General features: G+C 37.3%; 1 protein-coding gene across 2 annotated transcripts; it reads left to right on the top strand.

Annotated features, from left to right (window-relative positions):
• The first annotated feature begins 459 nt into the window (after window positions 1-459).
• NAA50 (N-alpha-acetyltransferase 50, NatE catalytic subunit) lies at window positions 460-13,467 on the top strand. 2 transcript variants are annotated; one of them, XM_039366683.1, is made up of 5 exons: window positions 460-615; window positions 7,766-7,902; window positions 8,955-9,074; window positions 9,488-9,554; window positions 10,857-13,467. In XM_039366683.1, exons 1-5 carry the CDS (start codon window positions 608-610, stop codon window positions 11,035-11,037), a joined length of 513 nt encoding a protein of 170 aa, XP_039222617.1. In that variant the 5' UTR covers window positions 460-607; the 3' UTR covers window positions 11,038-13,467. The 2 variants fall into 2 exon arrangements, with proteins under 2 accessions (XP_039222617.1, XP_039222618.1); XM_039366684.1 differs by having other exon boundaries at window positions 461-615; window positions 7,769-7,902.
• Window positions 13,468-18,380: the final 4,913 nt, after the last annotated feature.

An 18,380-nucleotide genomic window follows, 5' to 3' on the forward strand; every position in this document is an offset into this window, starting at 1 on the left:
AAATTCAAGTCACGACCTAAACAGCGTAAAATGTTACATACGCTGATTAACCGGTTTTTTTCATACTGTATGGGACAAACACAACAAAACATATTAAGCTGAAGTACGGGTTTTATTTTAGGTAAGCAACTCTTCGTGGCCATGTAGAAATCGTCCGAAAATTGTAATATAATTATGGTACATCTACTTTATTAAAACCTTTTTTTAAAGTGAAATGCGCATCCCATTTTGGTCGTCTTTTGGTTAACTCTTTCGAAAAAGAAAAGAATACGCTCTATTTTGCCAGAAGGGTCCTAATACACATTGAACCCGGAAATGAACCATGTAAATGAAAGTGCGAGTCTCACGCCCTTCACAGCCAATCGTAGGGGAGGTCCTGCGTGACGTTTAGCGTAGGAGCGGACTCGGTTACGTCTGAAGCGGGTGGCCGTCGCACGTCACGTTGCGTCACCCTACCTCGCGTTGGGTGAAAGGTTGAGCCAGGAAAAGGGGTGGGGCTACGCGCACACTCGCGCGGACGGTCGGAACGGTCTGAGGCCCATGTGGAGTGGCGGCAGAAGCGGCCTGACTGCCACTTCTGGATCGAGATCTTGGGCCCTCAGCAGCTATGAAGGGGTGAGTGCGGGACCGGCGCTGCCGCCTCTTTTTCATCTCTGACATCCGTGGGGTCGCTTCGAGGGATCCTTTAAAAAGCGAATGGGGGAACCCCGGGTTATTATCTCGGGCTTTTAGCGGCGACGGCATCTCTTTGTTTCTCTGGTCTAACAACTGCTAGAAGTCATTCACCTGCCTTTTTAGGGGAATGAAAACGAAGCGGGCTCTGTTCTTGGCTCAGGGAATACATAACCTTACATTTTGGGGGAGAAGTGAGGCGCTGTGGCGGGGGAGGGGGAGGCGAGCTTTTTGAATTCGGTCCCAGGAAGCGTGCGCGGAATTGCACCATAAAGTGAATCACGTCCCAATTAAAGGTGTATCGCACCAGTAAAAAAAAAGAGCCTAGCCTCCTTTAATAACGAAAGAAAAGTCTGAAAATGCAGAGTTCCTGTACTTCAAATAATTTTAACATGTTGTGCCATCCCAGGTGCCGAGCAGTCAGTTTTCAATAATCTGTGTAGCTGTTTTTAGTTACATAACATAGTCTTCTTTGTATCTCGTTGTAATGGAGAGAAGCTTAAGATCATAATATGAGATAAAAAGGGGATAAAGATTGAACTCAATAGATTGAAATACTGAAATAAAATTGGTTTGGTGGAATGCCTCTGTGTGTATCTCTTCCTTTACTTTGACTTATTGTGGTTTAAAAAGAACTAACAATATCCAGAGTACAAATGTTTCCCACTGCTGAGGAGGCAACTTTGTTAATTCATAAGGCAAAATTAAGGTTTTGTAGGGTATTATATCTTCAGATTGGAAACAGGGCAGCTCTCAAATATTTGAATTTTACTTATCTTGAACATTCAGTTCTGATTCTGCAGCCTCCCTCCCCATCAAGTCACTTCATAATTTAAACAATTATCCTCTTTCAACAGGTATAATAATGTATACCTCATTAAAAGCCTGAGAAAAATGTTCGTACCATTTTACCCCAGTTATTCTGTTATATCCCCAAAGAGACAATAAGAATCTTTTAGTACCATCCAGATATTTCATGTCTCTCGTCACAGCCAGAAGGTTGACAGATTACTAGACTTTCAAACAATTCAAAGGTTAAATCCTTTAAAGCTCAGTCTGGTATCTCATCAAGTAGACAAGAAGCTGGTATTTTCTTTCTTGTAAAAGGCAGTCTTTTGGAATCATATCCTTGAGAGAAACTAAATATATTCCTTGAGACTTTAGTAAAAAAGATTTCAAGATGGATGAAGCTTCACTTGGCAGAACTTTCATATTATACTGACCAGACTTCTGGGGCTTTCCAGCAGCAATGCAAAAGAATAAACAGCACTGTAATGGATAGCACCTACCTTCAGCTTTATGTCATACTTCAAAGACTGAGTGACTATAAATATATGGCTAAGATTTCACACCATGCTTACTTAGTTGTAGTTTATTAATTTAACACTAAGCTGCAAACTAACCACATGGGCTGAATTTCCAAAATATAGTAAACTAAACTGGCTTGGTTTATTCAGTTTGTCAGGTAAACATAGCCCCGGGGCCATTAAATCAACCAAAGAGGCTTCTTTTATAGAACTGTGCCTGAGCAATGATTAAGATCCCTTATTTTTACAAGAAAGTAACAAATACAGCATTTAAAGTTTTGTTGAATACTTAATAAAATAAGTTTCTCAAACTGGAAGTTACTGATATTTTTGGCTGAGAGAAAATTCAGCTCAGATGTTTCTGAAGAAGCTTATAAATACAGAGTTGATTTTAAATTGAATAAAGGTATATTGTTCATCAAGAAAGTTATGCCAGATTTGAGAGATTACAGTTTTAATGTGAAAAAAACTTGATCAGGATGAGGAAGGGGCATTTAAACTTGCCACAGGATTTGCTCAAAGATGACAGCATATATTGACTTCATGGTACTATAATGCATACCAAATAATTTTCTCTGCACTTTTCAAATACATTTACATAAATTATAATGATACTAGACCTTACAACACAAGAGAGATCCTGACCTGAGGAGAAACTGCATCAAATATTTATAGAAATTAGACCTAGTAGAATAATAATATCTGAATAATAGTCAGACCTGCTAATTTGAACTTGGAAAAGTGATAGCTGTGCACTATCAGAAGAAATCATGCCCAGAAGGGCTCGACCATTCAGAAGTTTGAGATTATGGTGGCTCTAGAAATAACTATTATAGTTAAAATATATGTCATTTCTAATCTTATTCAACTCTGTTTTTATTCTGTCTTACATAAATGTGGTATTTAAACCCTGATTTCCTAAGGCAGGGGTGTCAAACTGCCGGCCCATGGGCCGGACGCCTCACAATGAAACCATGCCCACCCCATTGCCAGCAACGGGAAAAAAGTTCTGATATGTCACGCGATGTCACGTGAAGTCGTGCGTTTGATATGTCTGTCCTAAGGGAATAACAGGTAGTGAAGAAAAGGTTTTTTATTCTAATGTAAATTATCAGTTGATGTATATGCAGATGTTGATACAATATAAATTTTGACAATAACAAACATGGCATATCATTGTGTCACATCAGACTATAGCAGTGGTGGTGAACCTATGGCACGGATGCCAGAGGCGGCACTCAGAGCCCTCTCTGTGGGCACCCGCGTCGTTGCCTCAGTCCTAGGCCTTCAGCTGGGTTTTATAAATCATTTTTGCTTTAGGCCTCCGCCGCCATGTGCAAAAAAAAAAAAGGTTCAATCAGTCAATTTCAATTTCTCGTGGGAAAAAAAAAGTTCTTGCAAAGTTGGAATTGATTGATTGAACTTTTTAGTCCCACTCAGTCTGCTGTTACCACTGCAGTCACGCCCACCCAATTGGCCATGCCCACCCAATTGGCCACACCCACCCGGCACTCGACGATGTATAAGTGGGTTTTGGGTTGCAGTTTGGGCACTCAGTCTCTAAAAGGTTCGCCATCACTGGACTATAGCAATTGCTAAAAAAGTTCATGGATTAAATAGCTACAAAAATACTGATAATTTTGTAAACATTTTACCAGTACTGCCTACTTACATGAAATATTGTTCAGTAAGCTGACTGTTCCTTATCCACTCAATCTCATAAGAGCTGTTGAAGCTTCAAACTTTTATGGTATAGAATCCTAGGTAGTAAAACAATAATTAGAAATTTCGTATGCCACTTATGTCATTAGATTGTCTTCTCTGTCTTCAGGTATCTATTCCTGTTGTCTGCAACATAGTGATTGATTCAGTGAGGGTAGTATACCTGACTGGTTCACTAGTTCGTGTAGGTCTTTTTCCCTTCATTGTCTTTTCATGTCTAATGAGCATGTCGTTGACAATATGTTCCATTATTGATGGAAGCTGTCTGTTTGGGGAAGATAGTGTGTTCTGCAAAGTTTTGTAATTAATATGGTTGCTGCAATGAATGTAAGCTATAGTTAGGTACACTAGCATTGTATTGTATCTGGAATATGTAATTTACAAGTTGTCAATAAATGAAAATATTTGTAGCTCAGGGTTGAAATGAGGGGTCCTTGATGCTCTCTGAGCTTGGTTGTTTGATGATGTTTGAGTAAAGAAACCTCTTTAAGAAAACAACCAAGCTCAGAGAGCATCAAGGACCCCTCAATTTATAAATTATTTTTGAGTGAGAAATGAAAAATAGTCTTTTATGCATTTTATCTTTCTTGATGCTTTTTATTTCTTCGGTTCTATCTTTTGTCTTAAAGTTACTATTGGGGGTTTAAATGAGATTTTAAAGCTGTAGTTTAATACTGCATAATTATGTATGGAAGAAATCCACTAATTATTTATTTTTATTGAAAAGTATAGTTCTGTTCTATACTATGTTATATTTAGTGCTTTATTTGTTTCCATGTGTGTATATATCTATCTGTACTTGTATGTTTTGAGCATCTGAAAGGAGCTTATAGATGCAGCTGTGTTATGTGTGTGCTGGAACTGCCCTAGCTATAAAGCGATACCTGGCAAAGGTATGATTCCTGACGTAACATCTCAGGATCACTTAACTCACAAGCACTTCCTTAACATTTATCAGACGTCCTGATTCTTTCTACTTTTTAAAATTCAGTTTTAAAAGGGACATAGTAAGCTGTGAAAAAAAAAAGAATTAACATCCAGAATAATACTCATTTCTGAAAGGCCTATGATGCCTCATGAAGTGGGCAATGTTTGGGTGGCTGCACTTTGGAGGCAAAGGAGATTGCATTATGAGTAGGGCCACATCTTATCTGTATGTTGAACTTGGTTACAAAGATAATTTTTCCTTAAATTCTTATTTTTTTGTAATAGAATCTGTTTAATTCAAAGCATTGCCATCATTGGGCATTGCTTATGATCCAGTGCGATTAGCATTAGACTGTCAATCTGCTGTTCAAATTAGTGCTTCTGAGTAATAATGCCAGAAAAAATTGTACACAACTATCTGACTTTTAACTGCAGTATTTATTTAAAGGCCTTTATTTAAGTATATTTTTAAGTAAAAGAGTTTAGCCTACTTTAACATGAAAAGATCCTCTAGAGCAGACATGTCAAACTCGTGACGTCACGCAACATATCGGGACTGTTTTGCCATTGCTGGCAATGGGATGGGAGTGGCTTCTGTGTGACGCATCCAGCCCACGGGCTGGCAGTTTGACACCCTGCTCTAGAGAGTTATAATCAGAAACACGTTATTTGAAATCAGCTGCTTATCAGAAATTAGAATTCCTGCTTTTTCCTGAAGATAAGAAGTTTTCAGAGACAGAAGGAGGTGTGTACTATTGAATGGAAAGAAAAATGTTCGGCATGTACCATTTCTTCATCTTACCATTTATGTTGCTGACTTCAGTTTTCAGCTGATAGTGTAATATCATCTACAAATTTGTCTTTGTTGATTTTCAGTGTAACAGCTTTCAGAGAGATAGAAGCCTGTTGAAACAAACTCAGCAAATTATCTTAAAACAACTTAAGAGCAAATATAATTATCATAAATAATATGTTTCATTTACCTAACTTTTTATTTTGTGTTTTTACAAATCAATTGTAAACTTGATTCTGAGTACTGGATAATATTCTACTAAATAAATTAGCAGTGGATGTCGTTGGAAGGAACAAAGATTAATCTCTTCCAATGTTGCAATAATGTGATAATATTAACAGAAAAGATAAGCTGAAACATTTTCAGCCTTTTTGTTTCAGGCTGAAAGGGATGGAAGAAGGAGGCCTCAGAAAGGCATAAACAGATCATCAGTTGTTTACTGTTTTACCTTCTGGGTCTTCATCGCTCACAGAATCTAGATGATCTATCCTAGACATACTAGATTTTGTACCACACTCTCCACTGGTTTCCCCCCCCCAGTTATCTCAGAACTCCATCTTTTGACATTCTCTTCTTTCATCTGCTCTTGGAAAAGTTGCACTCCAAAGCATGCACTGGAGGAAGTTCTTCCTCAAATAGAGTTTGTGTGTGATGATTAAAATTTATAATGTAAACTTAGACATTTCATTCAATTAGTAGTGTCATAAAATACTGTTAATATTGCTTCATATTATGCTGAAAGGTACTTAGCTTTCTTTGTAAAGTGACATGTTTTATTATTTTTTATTTGGTTGGCAAGAAATTTTTTTCAAAATGAAATGTGTGTATGCTATCCAATTGTGGAGGAACAGTATCTTTAATGGGTTTCAGAGAAGGTTGGGAAAGAGCCGGATCTTGGCTTATTCTTCTAGACTGATTAAAATCACATCACTATCTCTGTTGTTCAGTTCAGAGAATTGGGTTCAGATCCAAAATTGTCAAAGGAAGAAAGGTGGGAGAATGTAATTCTAGTGATACTATAGAATCCTTCACTATCTTTGTTGCTATCATCCATGGTATACTTTTAGAGTATTTGAGGTAGCTGGGCATTGGAAGTACTGTTTTATTCTGCTTTTGGAGAATGAAGATTATTTGTTTAATTCACAGGGGGAGGGGGTGTTCCAAAAGTTGCATCTTGTGTTACATGTAATTTAATACCTATATTAACTCAGCAGGAAATGATCATGTATAAGTTTGAAGAACTTATTCTTCCTGAAAGCTCAGAATTGAATATCTCAGCAGCTTCTATATGTCTCGGGACCTTTTTCAACTTATGTTGGGATTTTGGTACCCTTCTCTGAAGGAGAAACCAGACAACAATTCAGTGTAAGAGATCTATATGTAGGGTTGGAATTGTCCTTGAAAATGACTTGGAAATTACAACTGACTGATAATGCAGTAGCATAGGTAATAAATATTATTTCTGGGAGATATAAGTTTAATTCTGATTGAAACAGTTACCCAGATTGGTACTAGCATTTAGAGCCTGATTCAGTATGCTCATCTTAGTGTCCAAGGCCATATAGCATAGTCCAAGTTATTTGCATCAGTTTATTCTTGTACAGTTTATCCCAGAACTTTTGCAACCCTGCTCCCAGAATGCATCCACCATTGATTTAAAAACATCTAACATTTCTATTGCAGAACCTTTATTATAGAACAAACTGTCATTGGAATTGAGGCATTAATATAGTGCAGGAAGACTGATCTTTTTAACCAGAATGTTTAAGCTGTTGATAGTATATAGCAAGTTAATTGTGATGTTAATAGACACCAAAGCCATTGAGGATTGGGGGACTTACGTATTTGCTAAATGAAAAGAAACTGGGAACTAGTGACATAGAAATGGGATAGTTGGATTCTTTTTAATGTGCTAATGGTAAGTGTCACAAGAATTAACAGTATTATTCTGCATTAGACATGAAAGCCATCTGGGTAGCTTTGGGCCAGTCACCTCTCTCAGTGCAACTCATCTCACAGGATTGTTGTTGTAGGGCAAGTAGAAGGAAAAAGGAGTATTTAGATATGTTCGCCACCTTGAGTTATTTATAAAGTAATAAAGACAGTCAAATAAATAACAGTAACTGTGAATTATTTCATATATTCTAGTTGTTCTTGCTAATCAGAATAGCCACAGTTCCTTTTCCGAATAACAGTTTAGATTTGTTTTATATAAAATTACAAAGTATCTGAGAATTATATTTAACATTTGAGGGATATTGAAGTGGTCTGTCCTATTAAGTCATGTGTAATTTAATAAAAGTGAAATTCCTAGAGGTATTGAGCATATTTTGATTTGTTCCAGTAGCCGGATCGAACTGGGTGATGTGACGCCACACAACATTAAGCAGTTGAAGAGGTTAAACCAAGTCATCTTTCCTGTCAGCTACAATGACAAGTTCTACAAGGATGTGTTAGAGGTCGGCGAGCTTGCCAAACTGGGTATAAGTTCTTGATCTTTATTTAGTGGGTTAGAGCTAAATCATCTAATGCTATGTATGTTATTGAACATATTTTTCATGTATTTCTTTAATTGTATTTCACACGAGGCTAGACACAATATTGGTCCATGTGATATTTTACATTTTTGAACTGTTTTCCCAATCTTTGACTGGATTCTGTATTTCCTCTAACCTAAGACTATTATTCCATGTCCTGCACACTGGAGCAATTAGAGAACATATCATATCCTTCTCCTGTTTTTTTCAATACCTCTTCAGGTACTCTTTTGAAGCCATAGCGAGTAATTAGCTTTCATCCAAGCCTTTACAGTCTCTAAGGTAGACTACTGCAATATACTCTCCATTGCTATAATTGAGTATTCCATCTAACATTGAAAACATTCCGTTTTTAGCTTTTCATCACAGATTTTTGATTGATTTTTAGTATATTAAACTGAAAACTTATGAACCAGGGGCTCATGACTCCCAGTCCTATCTTAGCTTGGATGACTTTAGGCCAGTGGCTGTCTCTCAGCTCTATGAAGGAGGCAAGGGTGAATCACTAATGAAATCTTGCCTTCTTCAGGGACTTTGCCCAGGCATTAATTCACCTGCCATCAACACTGGGTCAAAGAAATACACATACCACACACAAATATCTATCTGTACCTATTTTTGGAAATGTCTTTCCATTGTCCCATTGATTATACCACTTTGTTCTTGGTCTTGAATACTCCTTTACAAAATGTATTTTCTGCACATAAAAAGCTAGTAATCTGCTTGTTTTTGATGTCCAGAGTTAATTTTTTTCCTCAAAAAAAGTTTCCTATGCAACCTTTCTAACCAGCCTGTTTTATTGAGTTTTAGGCCTTGTTTGAATTGATTCAATTCAAAATTTGAATTGGCTTACAATATATTAAATGAAATTTTAAAAAGTCTTGTATCTTATTCATGCACCTTTTTCAGTATCTGTTGCAAAGAATAAAGGAATGATGTATATATATGAAACTGAAGTAAATATGCTTTCTTTCTGTTCCCATTTCTTTTTGATAGCCTATTTCAATGATATTGCTGTGGGCGCAGTGTGCTGTAGAGTAGATCATTCTCAGAATCAGAAAAGATTGTACATCATGACACTTGGATGTCTGGCCCCTTACCGACGGTTAGGAATAGGTAAGGCTCTAGCAAATACTCAGTGGCCTTTATTTGACTCTTGAGCTTTAAAGTGTACTTATTTCTGTACTCGTTCCAAAAATGAAATAGTACAAGATGCTGGTGTACAATGAAAAGCCAAATTTCATATATCATATGAAGAATAAGTTTTTAGAATGGAAGCAGTTACTTATTAGGGTTATTTATCAAACTATTAACTTGCAGCTAATAAATTCAATAATTTAACATACTTGATGCTATTTTCTAAAAGCATCCTTAATTTTTTCTTTAAATAATGAGCCCAATCTCAAATATTGGAGTTGAGATTCTGATTTCAGAAGCAGTGTTGCTGGTCTTGGGATATGATCTTACAAAATTTGAAAAAGACTAGAAATAACATGATTTTCTTTTGTACTTTCTCAATTCTTTTTCAGGAACTAAAATGTTGAATCATGTGTTAAACATCTGTGAAAAAGATGGCACCTTTGATAATATCTATCTGTAAGTAAATATTGTTGATTTATTCAATATAAGCATTAGGGGATTTAATTATTTGTGTTCATTTTTAATTCTACTTAGTACTGAGAGAAGCATAAAAAAATCAAATGTTCAAAGAAGAATAAGCTTAGATCAAGAATTGACCAACTTTTTTGTAAAGGAACAGATCCCATTCTCCTCTATAGGTGCAGCTGGCAGGTTTGTAGGCCCAGGAGTACTGTAGCCATTGGTCAGTGTAGGCATTGTTCCAGTCTTCTTCCACTTCTATTGTCAACATGACCCACTTATACATTGATTACCTATTATTTTGATTACCATTTTTATCTGTGATCTTTCCATAGAAATAGCTGTACGTCATTGGAATGAAGAGTGCAACAGACAATTCATGTTTAATATTCTTAGAGTAAGAATAGTAATGGTTGGTTTCGTTATTAAAGTTGAAAAGAGTACTGCTTCTATGGGAATTCTAAACTTTAGTTTGAAAATTTAGGAGAGGATAAGGAGAGCCTTTGTCAGTTTGGTCATGTTTTGGAATCAAAGAATGGGGTGGATTGAGCCTAACTGTGATAAGCTTCCTTTGCAGGCTTACAGATAATCCTTGACGTATAACTAGAATTGTGAAGAGGCATGCCTATCCGGGTTGCAGGGCCAGGCCAGGACTGTGCTTTGCCTGAAAAAAAGAAAAAAGCAGCCCCAGAGCTGTGGTGTATCCCAGACCCCCTTGTGCTGCTGTGCTCCTGGGCTGGACTTGGGGCAAAAAGCAAAATGCAGCCCCTGAATCCCTTTTGCTATGCCATAGCTCTGGGACTTCTTTTTGCTTTGCTTTTCTTTTTTCACAGCATGAAGGCCAGCCCCAGCCTGGCCCAGAAGCATGGCGCAAAGGGGCTTTTTGACATGTTGCATCTCTGGGGCTGTAAAAAGCCCAGCCCAGCCCCGGCCACTTCAGCAGTCTGGCTGGGCATGTGTCATCTGCGAGAGCAAAAAGACAAAGACCAGCTAGGGAAACAAAGCAGGAACTTTCCTCCTCTACTGCTGGACCGAGGTTGTTATCTGATCATTATTCTTCCAAAATTGCCATTGCAGACATGAAACTGCCAAAAAGATCTACTTTTTTGTTATGTGGTTTTAGTGTTGGGGAAAAAAGCTTTTTACCCATTACATTCACCAGAGTGTTGGCATAACTTGTTTGATAACACCCATTTTCTATGTCTTTCTTTTCATTTGTTTTTCTGATGCCTAAATGTATACTTTGCTAATATGTGTAACCAAATTCCAGTATATTATTTGTTTTTTTTTTTGTCCTAGGCATGTTCAGATTAGCAATGAGTCAGCAATTGATTTCTACCGAAAATTTGGATTTGAGATCATTGAAACAAAGAAGAACTACTACAAAAGGATAGAACCAGCAGATGCGCATGTGCTGCAGAAAAGCCTCAAAGCCCCCTGTCTTGGCCAGAACACAGATATGCAAAAATCTGACAACTGAACAAAACCCAGGAAACCCTTTCTTGCACTTTCTTGTCACCAAATAAGGAAAGAAGGCCTGGAGTTTTGGTTTTTTGTTTCCTTTTTCCTAATACGTGCTGTACCCTGTCCAACAAATTAATAACTTCCTAAGGATTGTCAAATTGTGTGTTTTTATTTTATATCTCTACTTTGCATTCTTTGGGATGGAAATAGTACTCAGTTTTAATGGGGGGGGGGAGGAGGCTTCATATGGTCTTCCAAAGGTCAAAAATTTCTTCAGCATGTCTGATCCTTCTGCTTTTCTGATGAGGGACAAAGTTTAAGCAATACCTTGCATCAGTACCATATTGCTTTTCCAATTTGGAGGTGATTTCTGTCTAGTTCTGAACTTGATTTAGCAGGTTTGGCCTTGTTGATCTTTGGAATATACACAGACATCAGTCTTATGGGTAGTTTATTTGTACTAAGTTTGGCCAACTGATGTCATGTTCCTTGACAGATGTAGGTGACAATCCAAATGGGTTATACCATCTTTCCCTCTTCTTCTGATTATATACATTTCATGGGGAAAGGAGAACATGCCTTGGCTCTAGCACAGTGGAGGAACAAAACATTTAATATTGTTAAAGGTGACTATTTAAAGAAATAAGCTTTGTTCTGAAAACGGTTCAGCTGGTTTGCTGAAATTAATTACTCAAGACAGAAGATGGTTAAAACTGTATTTTTCTTACACATTTAAAGACATGACTGTCATCTTTATAAAAGGAGTGTTGTAGAACACCAAGAAGCATGGCTTATTGGGGGAGCCTTGTAAAGATTCAGCAAATACCTGGCTTTTTCCTAACAACATATGAGAACTGTAGCCTATTTTGCTGAGCTCTTGCTTTGTATTTTGTTATGCTCTTGTTTGCAACTTCAGTTTGAGCTTCTGGCATTCAGTACTAAAATGTCAGATTCAGTTTATTCTTTTCATTTGGGGAAATGTAGCCAGTTGCAGTGGGAAGATTCTACCCTATCACTTAAATCAATATTAAAATGTATTTCTTTTCTGTTTTTGAACCTGAGCTGTATTTTCCATTTTTCTGCTTTGAAAAAGAAATTTTTGGGATTGTGTGGTTATAGTATAATCTTGCTATTGGATGTTTTAATTTCATTGTGATGAATTGGAAGCAAAGAAAACCAAAATTGGGAAAATTCAAGTAAGTTGCATTATGAAGCATTTAACTGCAAAGGAACTGGAAACACTAGAATCTTCATCATTCCTTAACAATTCTAGCAGAAGATCTTGAATAAGTATTGGATCAATACATTACAAACAAACTTTCTCCAAGCTACATAATTTCAATTAAAACAAATGTTATGCTTCTCCTGTAGAGGCCTTGAATAGGAAAGATTTTCATACTAAAAATCTTTTGGTTACAAAGTTTTATATTTTAGTTTCTCAGAATTCGTCTTCCTTTTACAAAGATGTTGAAGTGCATCTTGAGCTTATGTGCCAGCACTTCTTCCCTTATTAGTGGTAGATAAGGCAAATTGTTTGAAGAAGGTTGGAGACCTAAATTAGTTTTAGTTCATAACTGCCTTCTGGTGCTAAGGAAAAGGTATATCCCTATTCCAGAACCAAAAGTTGAGATTTGTAATTGTTCTTTTGATCTATAAATTGCTTGTTTTTCAGGCAGTTTTCCTTTGTGATTTCAAGAAAATTCAGTTTTTAAAACATGTTTTCAGTCACTGTCATTCTGTAAATGTATTTTTCAGTTTTTCTTGGAAGTTTCCATTTTACAGTAACTGTGCTGTAGAAGCTAAAAGAAATCAGAAAATGAAGTTATACTTCAGTGACTCTTAGTTCTGCCAATCATTGGCTATTTCTTACTTAGAAAAAGAGAAGATTTCCTAGCTCCCTGGCTCCCTGGACTGTTTTCTGGTTGCCTAACTATAGCAAAGAGCAGCAGATTGCTTAGTTATCTTGGTATGCTGCAGAAATTTGCCAATTATGGGAAATGCCTTGCCTTTTGAAATAATCAAATGTGGGAAGATCTAAAATAGATGCTTTTTAATACCTCACAAGGTAAGTAGGAAATTTTCCACTCTTGCCTGTCAGCATATGTACAGTTATACTAATTGGTTGGGGAATACTGTTCAATCATCTTCACTTCTATTTAGAAGTTTGTAAGGAATATATGTGACATTAATTTATAGCTATAGCTGGATGATTTTAAAGGAGTTTAGCACAAAATAGTTTCTCATAGATAGCACAACTGAAAGTGAACTTCATAAAAATACATTTTGATATATAGATAATCATGGCATGCAAGAAGGAAGAAAGCATATGTACATGTCAGGAAAGAGGGAATATTTTTGTATAGATAAAAGTATTTGGTTAATTATGTCCATTAAAGATGACGTGCTACCGATATTACAGCCTAAATAAATTCTAGCTATGTTTTAATTAACTTGGCCCTGTGATACCTACTAAATTTGAACAATCCACCCACTTTACATGGGTCGCTTTTCATTTGAATTGCAGGATTTTTCTAAAACATTTTCCAGTCCAGTTTCTTGATTATAAATTTGGATTAATTTATTTGTCATATAAAAAGACTTTGGCCTTAGAGGAATTCTGTTGTCTTCTCCACAATGACCATAAAAGCTTTTATTTTTCAAGATGTCTTAATGGCCCTTTAAAATTATACTTTGAGCACAGGAGATGTTAGTCTGGGAAAGGCCCTGCCCTGTAGTATCAGAAGGCAGTCTTCCTTGTCATAGTCTCTCTGCAACATATGTCCCTTTTTCTTGTTTACTGTGTCAGGCTTCAAGATTTATAAGCACAACATTCAAACTACAGAATTAAATTGCTGTCTGCAAATGGATATTTCCTCTTTCTCTTGTGCCTCGCCTACCAAGGTTCACCAAGAAGGCCCAACAGAACGGTCTTCACATCTTTAGGTCCTTCTGTGGAAAAGAACCCTCCAAGCATTGACACTGCTGAAAGAACCAATAGTGGTTTATCCCAGTCTGTTCCATTTGGGCTCACTCTCCTGATTCAATGATTCCAGCCTTGGAATTGACTGTAGGAACAAAGTTTAAAGTGTTTTGGAATTCTCTTTAAACTTAAGCATTGCCCTTCCCAATTTCTTTCCAGCCTCTGCAAACCTTTGTAGAGTGCTAATTTTAGATCAGATTTGGATCTGATTGCATGTTATGTGCTCCATCAGACACATATGAGTGGCAATCAGCAAACATGATAGAGAAGAGCACTAGTGCCTATCATACAAAATCAGTATCAGCAGATCCTTGAACCTTACCATAATCACTAAGGCCAGATAAATAAAAAGAAATTACCAGTGCTACTATTCAATCATCACCTCCCAGCTTTCATGACAAAATAGGAAGAATGGAACTCCAGCTCTTGATATTTAGGACGACCTTGTGTTTACAATTTAAAAGGAATGTCAGCCTTTATATAATTCAGTCAGAAGCATTACTTGAGGATACTACACTATGTCTTTTCTGGAAATAGTCAATGAAAACTGCATTCCAACTATGGAGTGTATCATTCCCTAAGATAACCAACTTCGACTCCCATGTTTAATTTATGGGTGGCTTCAGAATGTCCATTTTTGCTACATACACTAAATTTCTAATTCAGAGAAAGAAAGGTCACTCTAATGTGCCATATTACTGTTACTAGGAAAATTCAGGCATTTCAAAAGATTAAATAGCTTGGTGAAAGATGTTTTCAAACTATGAATGAATTGCATTGTCCATAAATCTTAAGTAATGCTTTTATACACAGGAATAAGTTTATTTTTGAACATTAAAAACAAACTCCCCTAAAGTTTATTTTTAAATTTTATTACACATTATTAGGCAGCATAAATTAAAATATGCATAACATCATTTCCCTGTACCTCCTGATTCTCTACTGCAGTTTTCATTGTTTAAGGCAGGGGTTCCCAACCAAGAGTGCGAGATGATATTCCAGGGGGTGCGAAAATTTGATTTTCAAAATTATAATGTACATGCATAATTTGTGGCCATTATTTCAAATTTTTGTAAGGGGTGCGAGAATATATCAGAAGTGTTCTAGGTGTGTGGGGTATAGAAAAGGTTGGGAACCATTGGTTTAAGGTAATCCAGCACATACTAAATAGCCAATTTGGCAATGAACATCATAGAAAAGCTGGCTGCTTTTAGCCCAATTTTCCTTAGGAGTTGTTGGAAGGATACAATAGGATTAAATCAAATATTTTGTGGGAAGGCTACTGGTTTTTCTAGGACAGTGATGGCGAACCTTTTAGAGATTGAATGCCCAAATTGCAACCCAAAACCCACTTATGCATCGTCGAGTGCCAGGTGGGTGTGGCCCATTGGATGGGTGTGGCCAATTGGATGGGCGTGGCTGCAGTGGTAATGGCAGACTGGGTGGGACTAAAAAGTTCAATCAATCCCAACTTTTCAAGTTCTTTTTTTCCCGCAGGAAGTTGAAATAGACTGATTGATTGAACCTTTTTTTTTTTTTTTTTTGCACCACGGCAGTGGAGGCCTAAAGCAAAAAGGTTTTATAAAACCCAGCTGAAGGCCTAGGACTGGGGCAACGGTGCACATGCCCACAGAGAGGGCTCTGCGTGCCGCCTCTGGCACCCGTGCCATAGGTTCGCCACCACTGTTCTAGGAGATAGACTTGAAGAAAACTAAGAAGTGGGTACTTAAAATTTTGAAGAAGCTGACAGCAGCACGAGAAACTAAGATTTCTGTTTGGCCCAAGAAATGGTGCTGAAAATCCTAAACAAGGTTAATAAATAAACATTCTAAATTTTCTAAACAAATAAAACAACCTATTCTCTCTGTTTCAGCAGACACTTTTGCATTTCAAAGGACAGGACAATATTTTTCTTTTCAAAGTTTTGTGTAGGCTATTTGCTTCCCCTTCTCTCAACTTTCCTCCTTTCAAATAAAAGTGTAGAAGAGACCTCTATTATATAAATTCCCAGAGTCTCTGGGCTTTGCTATGGATTTCACAATAACTTCTATTCTGAAGCAGTAACCTTTGAGGAGAAATTGTATCAAAGCACTACATTTCTGCAAATTTGCATTCAACACAAGCTTTTCTATAGGCGGCAACTCAACATGGCTCCTGAGAAAAGTCCCCATTGAGGGAAACCACAACTCAGATTATTTTCTGATTTATATTTCTTTTTCAACTGAATGGCTGGATCAAATACCTATTTTTTCTTCAGATTAAATAAACTTTCATGTAACCTTTTTCTGTGGAGAGTAACAGTTTGAATCAGGATGAAATGATAATGCTTTTATCATTACTATTTTACTATTACTGAAACATTACAGAAAGGCAGAGAATTAGGAAAATAATCAGGAAGATAAATCTGCCTTCTTTGATACAATTTCTATTTCCGATATTTAAACAGCAACCTCTTTTTAATTAAAAACTGTAAATTGCAATTGGAAATCTTAAATACATTTGTCAAATTTAACCTGTACAAATATAGAAACTTACTAATTTCAGGGCTATCTATTCCTAGAAGTCTATACACAGAGTTTTAGTTTGCCTCATTATTTAATTATGACAATAGTTTATGTCACTACCTATGTTTTCAAAGTAGATGATGTAGATTGATGTGTACTTTGTACTGATTTTAATTTCTATAAATACATAATGAAAAAGCACCACCTTGGCAGGATTCTGAATTTTCCTTGTAATTATGGTTGTGACATCCATCATAATGAGCTCCAGCCTCTAACCAACCTCCATTGAAAAATCTACTTCCCAGCCCCTAAATGAATTTGCAAATATTCAAACCTAAAGATGGGCAGCTTATTTCATGCTCCTTTTTAGCAAACAACAAAAAGTTGTCATATAACATATATCCTTTTAAAGTGATATCCTTATTCATGTAAATCTGTCAATATCCAGCTCGAGAATCCAAATAAAACTCCAGGTTTGTTCCGGTTCCGAAAATCTTACCATTTATTGAATACACAGCATGGTAATGTTGAAGCAAAACTAATTCTGAGATTCCCAGACACCACTTCATAGAGTTAAACAATAATTTATCCAGCCAAACCCCTACCCTCTCATGTAGTTCATGTAAACAATTTCACTTTGTTATGGGAACCATCTGCTTCCTCTCCACATCTGCTGCAGTGTCCTTGGAAAGATTTCAGACGCTCATGGTCCATCTAATCCACAGGTCGGCAACCTGCGGCTCCAGAGCCGCATGGGCTCTTTGAGCCTTCCCCTGCAGCTCCCAGCCTCCTCTGCCATTTGCAGAGAGGCGGAGACAGAGAGAGGCACTTGTGCTTCCCCCCCTCTCTCTCTGTAAAAAAGAGAGTAGCCTCACCCTGTTCGATGAGCTGACAAGCTTACTGGGCGGGACTCCTGCTTTGGCTGCATCTCTGCAGGAATCAGAAAGGGCAGGAGAGAGCTAGCTAGCCCAGCTATGCTGACTCAGGAATTCTGGGAGTTGAAGTCCATGAGTCATAAAAGCCAAGGTTGCTTACCCTTGAGCTTGTTGGAGAACAGATTGAAGCCAGCTTGCCAGGTGTGCAGAAGATCAGAGAGAGGGAAGGGAGAGAAAGAGGGAGGGAGAGAAAGAAAGAAAGTGGGGGAAGAGGACTGGCAGACCAAGGGCAGAAAGAGAGAGGGGAAGAGAGAGGGGGAGGGAGAGAGAAAGAAAGTGGGGGAAGAGGACTGGCAGACTAAGGGTAGAGAGGGAGAGAAAGAAAGGAAAGAGGGAGAGAGAGAAAGGGGAGAGGAGAGAGAGGATAAAGAAAGAGGAGAGAGTGAAAGAGAGGAGAAAGAGAATGGGGGAAGAGGACTGGCAGACCAAGGGCAGAACGGGAGGGAGGGAGGGAGGGAGAGAGACAGATACAGAGACAGAGAGACCCTTTTGACCTAAAATGAAGATAACACTGCATATATCTTTTTTTATCTTAATGTTGTTGAAGAGGGGGTTTCTTGTGGGAATTTGGGCATAGCCACATATTTGATACCTGTAGCCACTTTAAAAGGGATAAGTCCTATGCTGCTATGTATCACATTACTATATGTTACTTCAGCAAACGGTAATAATTCAGTCCAATTATTTACATAGCATCTTATATATTGTTCTATCATTATGTTTGTACATTCTGCTGCTCCATTAGTACATGGATTAAATGTGGAACTGAGTCCTTGGGATGATCCTATTGATCGGATGAACTCTTTCCAAAATTTTACAGTGAACTGCACTCCTCTCTGAAATGATTCTTTTGGGGTCTCCATGCAGCCTATAAATATGCTGTAGAAATATCTTGGCCAAGCTTTTAGCTGAGGGGACCTTTGGACAAGCTACAAAGTGT

The sequence above is a fragment of the Crotalus tigris genome, unplaced genomic scaffold, assembly GCF_016545835.1.
Source record: "Crotalus tigris isolate CLP2741 ecotype Arizona unplaced genomic scaffold, ASM1654583v1 scf7180000020347.5012614909:4044961, whole genome shotgun sequence".
Classification (NCBI taxonomy): Eukaryota; Metazoa; Chordata; class Lepidosauria; order Squamata; family Viperidae; genus Crotalus; species Crotalus tigris.

Coding starts and splice junctions, on each gene's coding strand:
- NAA50 (XM_039366683.1), top strand. Junction 9,075..9,487: donor TTACCGACGGTTAGGAATAG/GTAAGGCTCTAG, acceptor ATTCTTTTTCAG/GAACTAAAATGTTGAATCAT. Junction 9,555..10,856: donor ACCTTTGATAATATCTATCT/GTAAGTAAATAT, acceptor TTTTTGTCCTAG/GCATGTTCAGATTAGCAATG.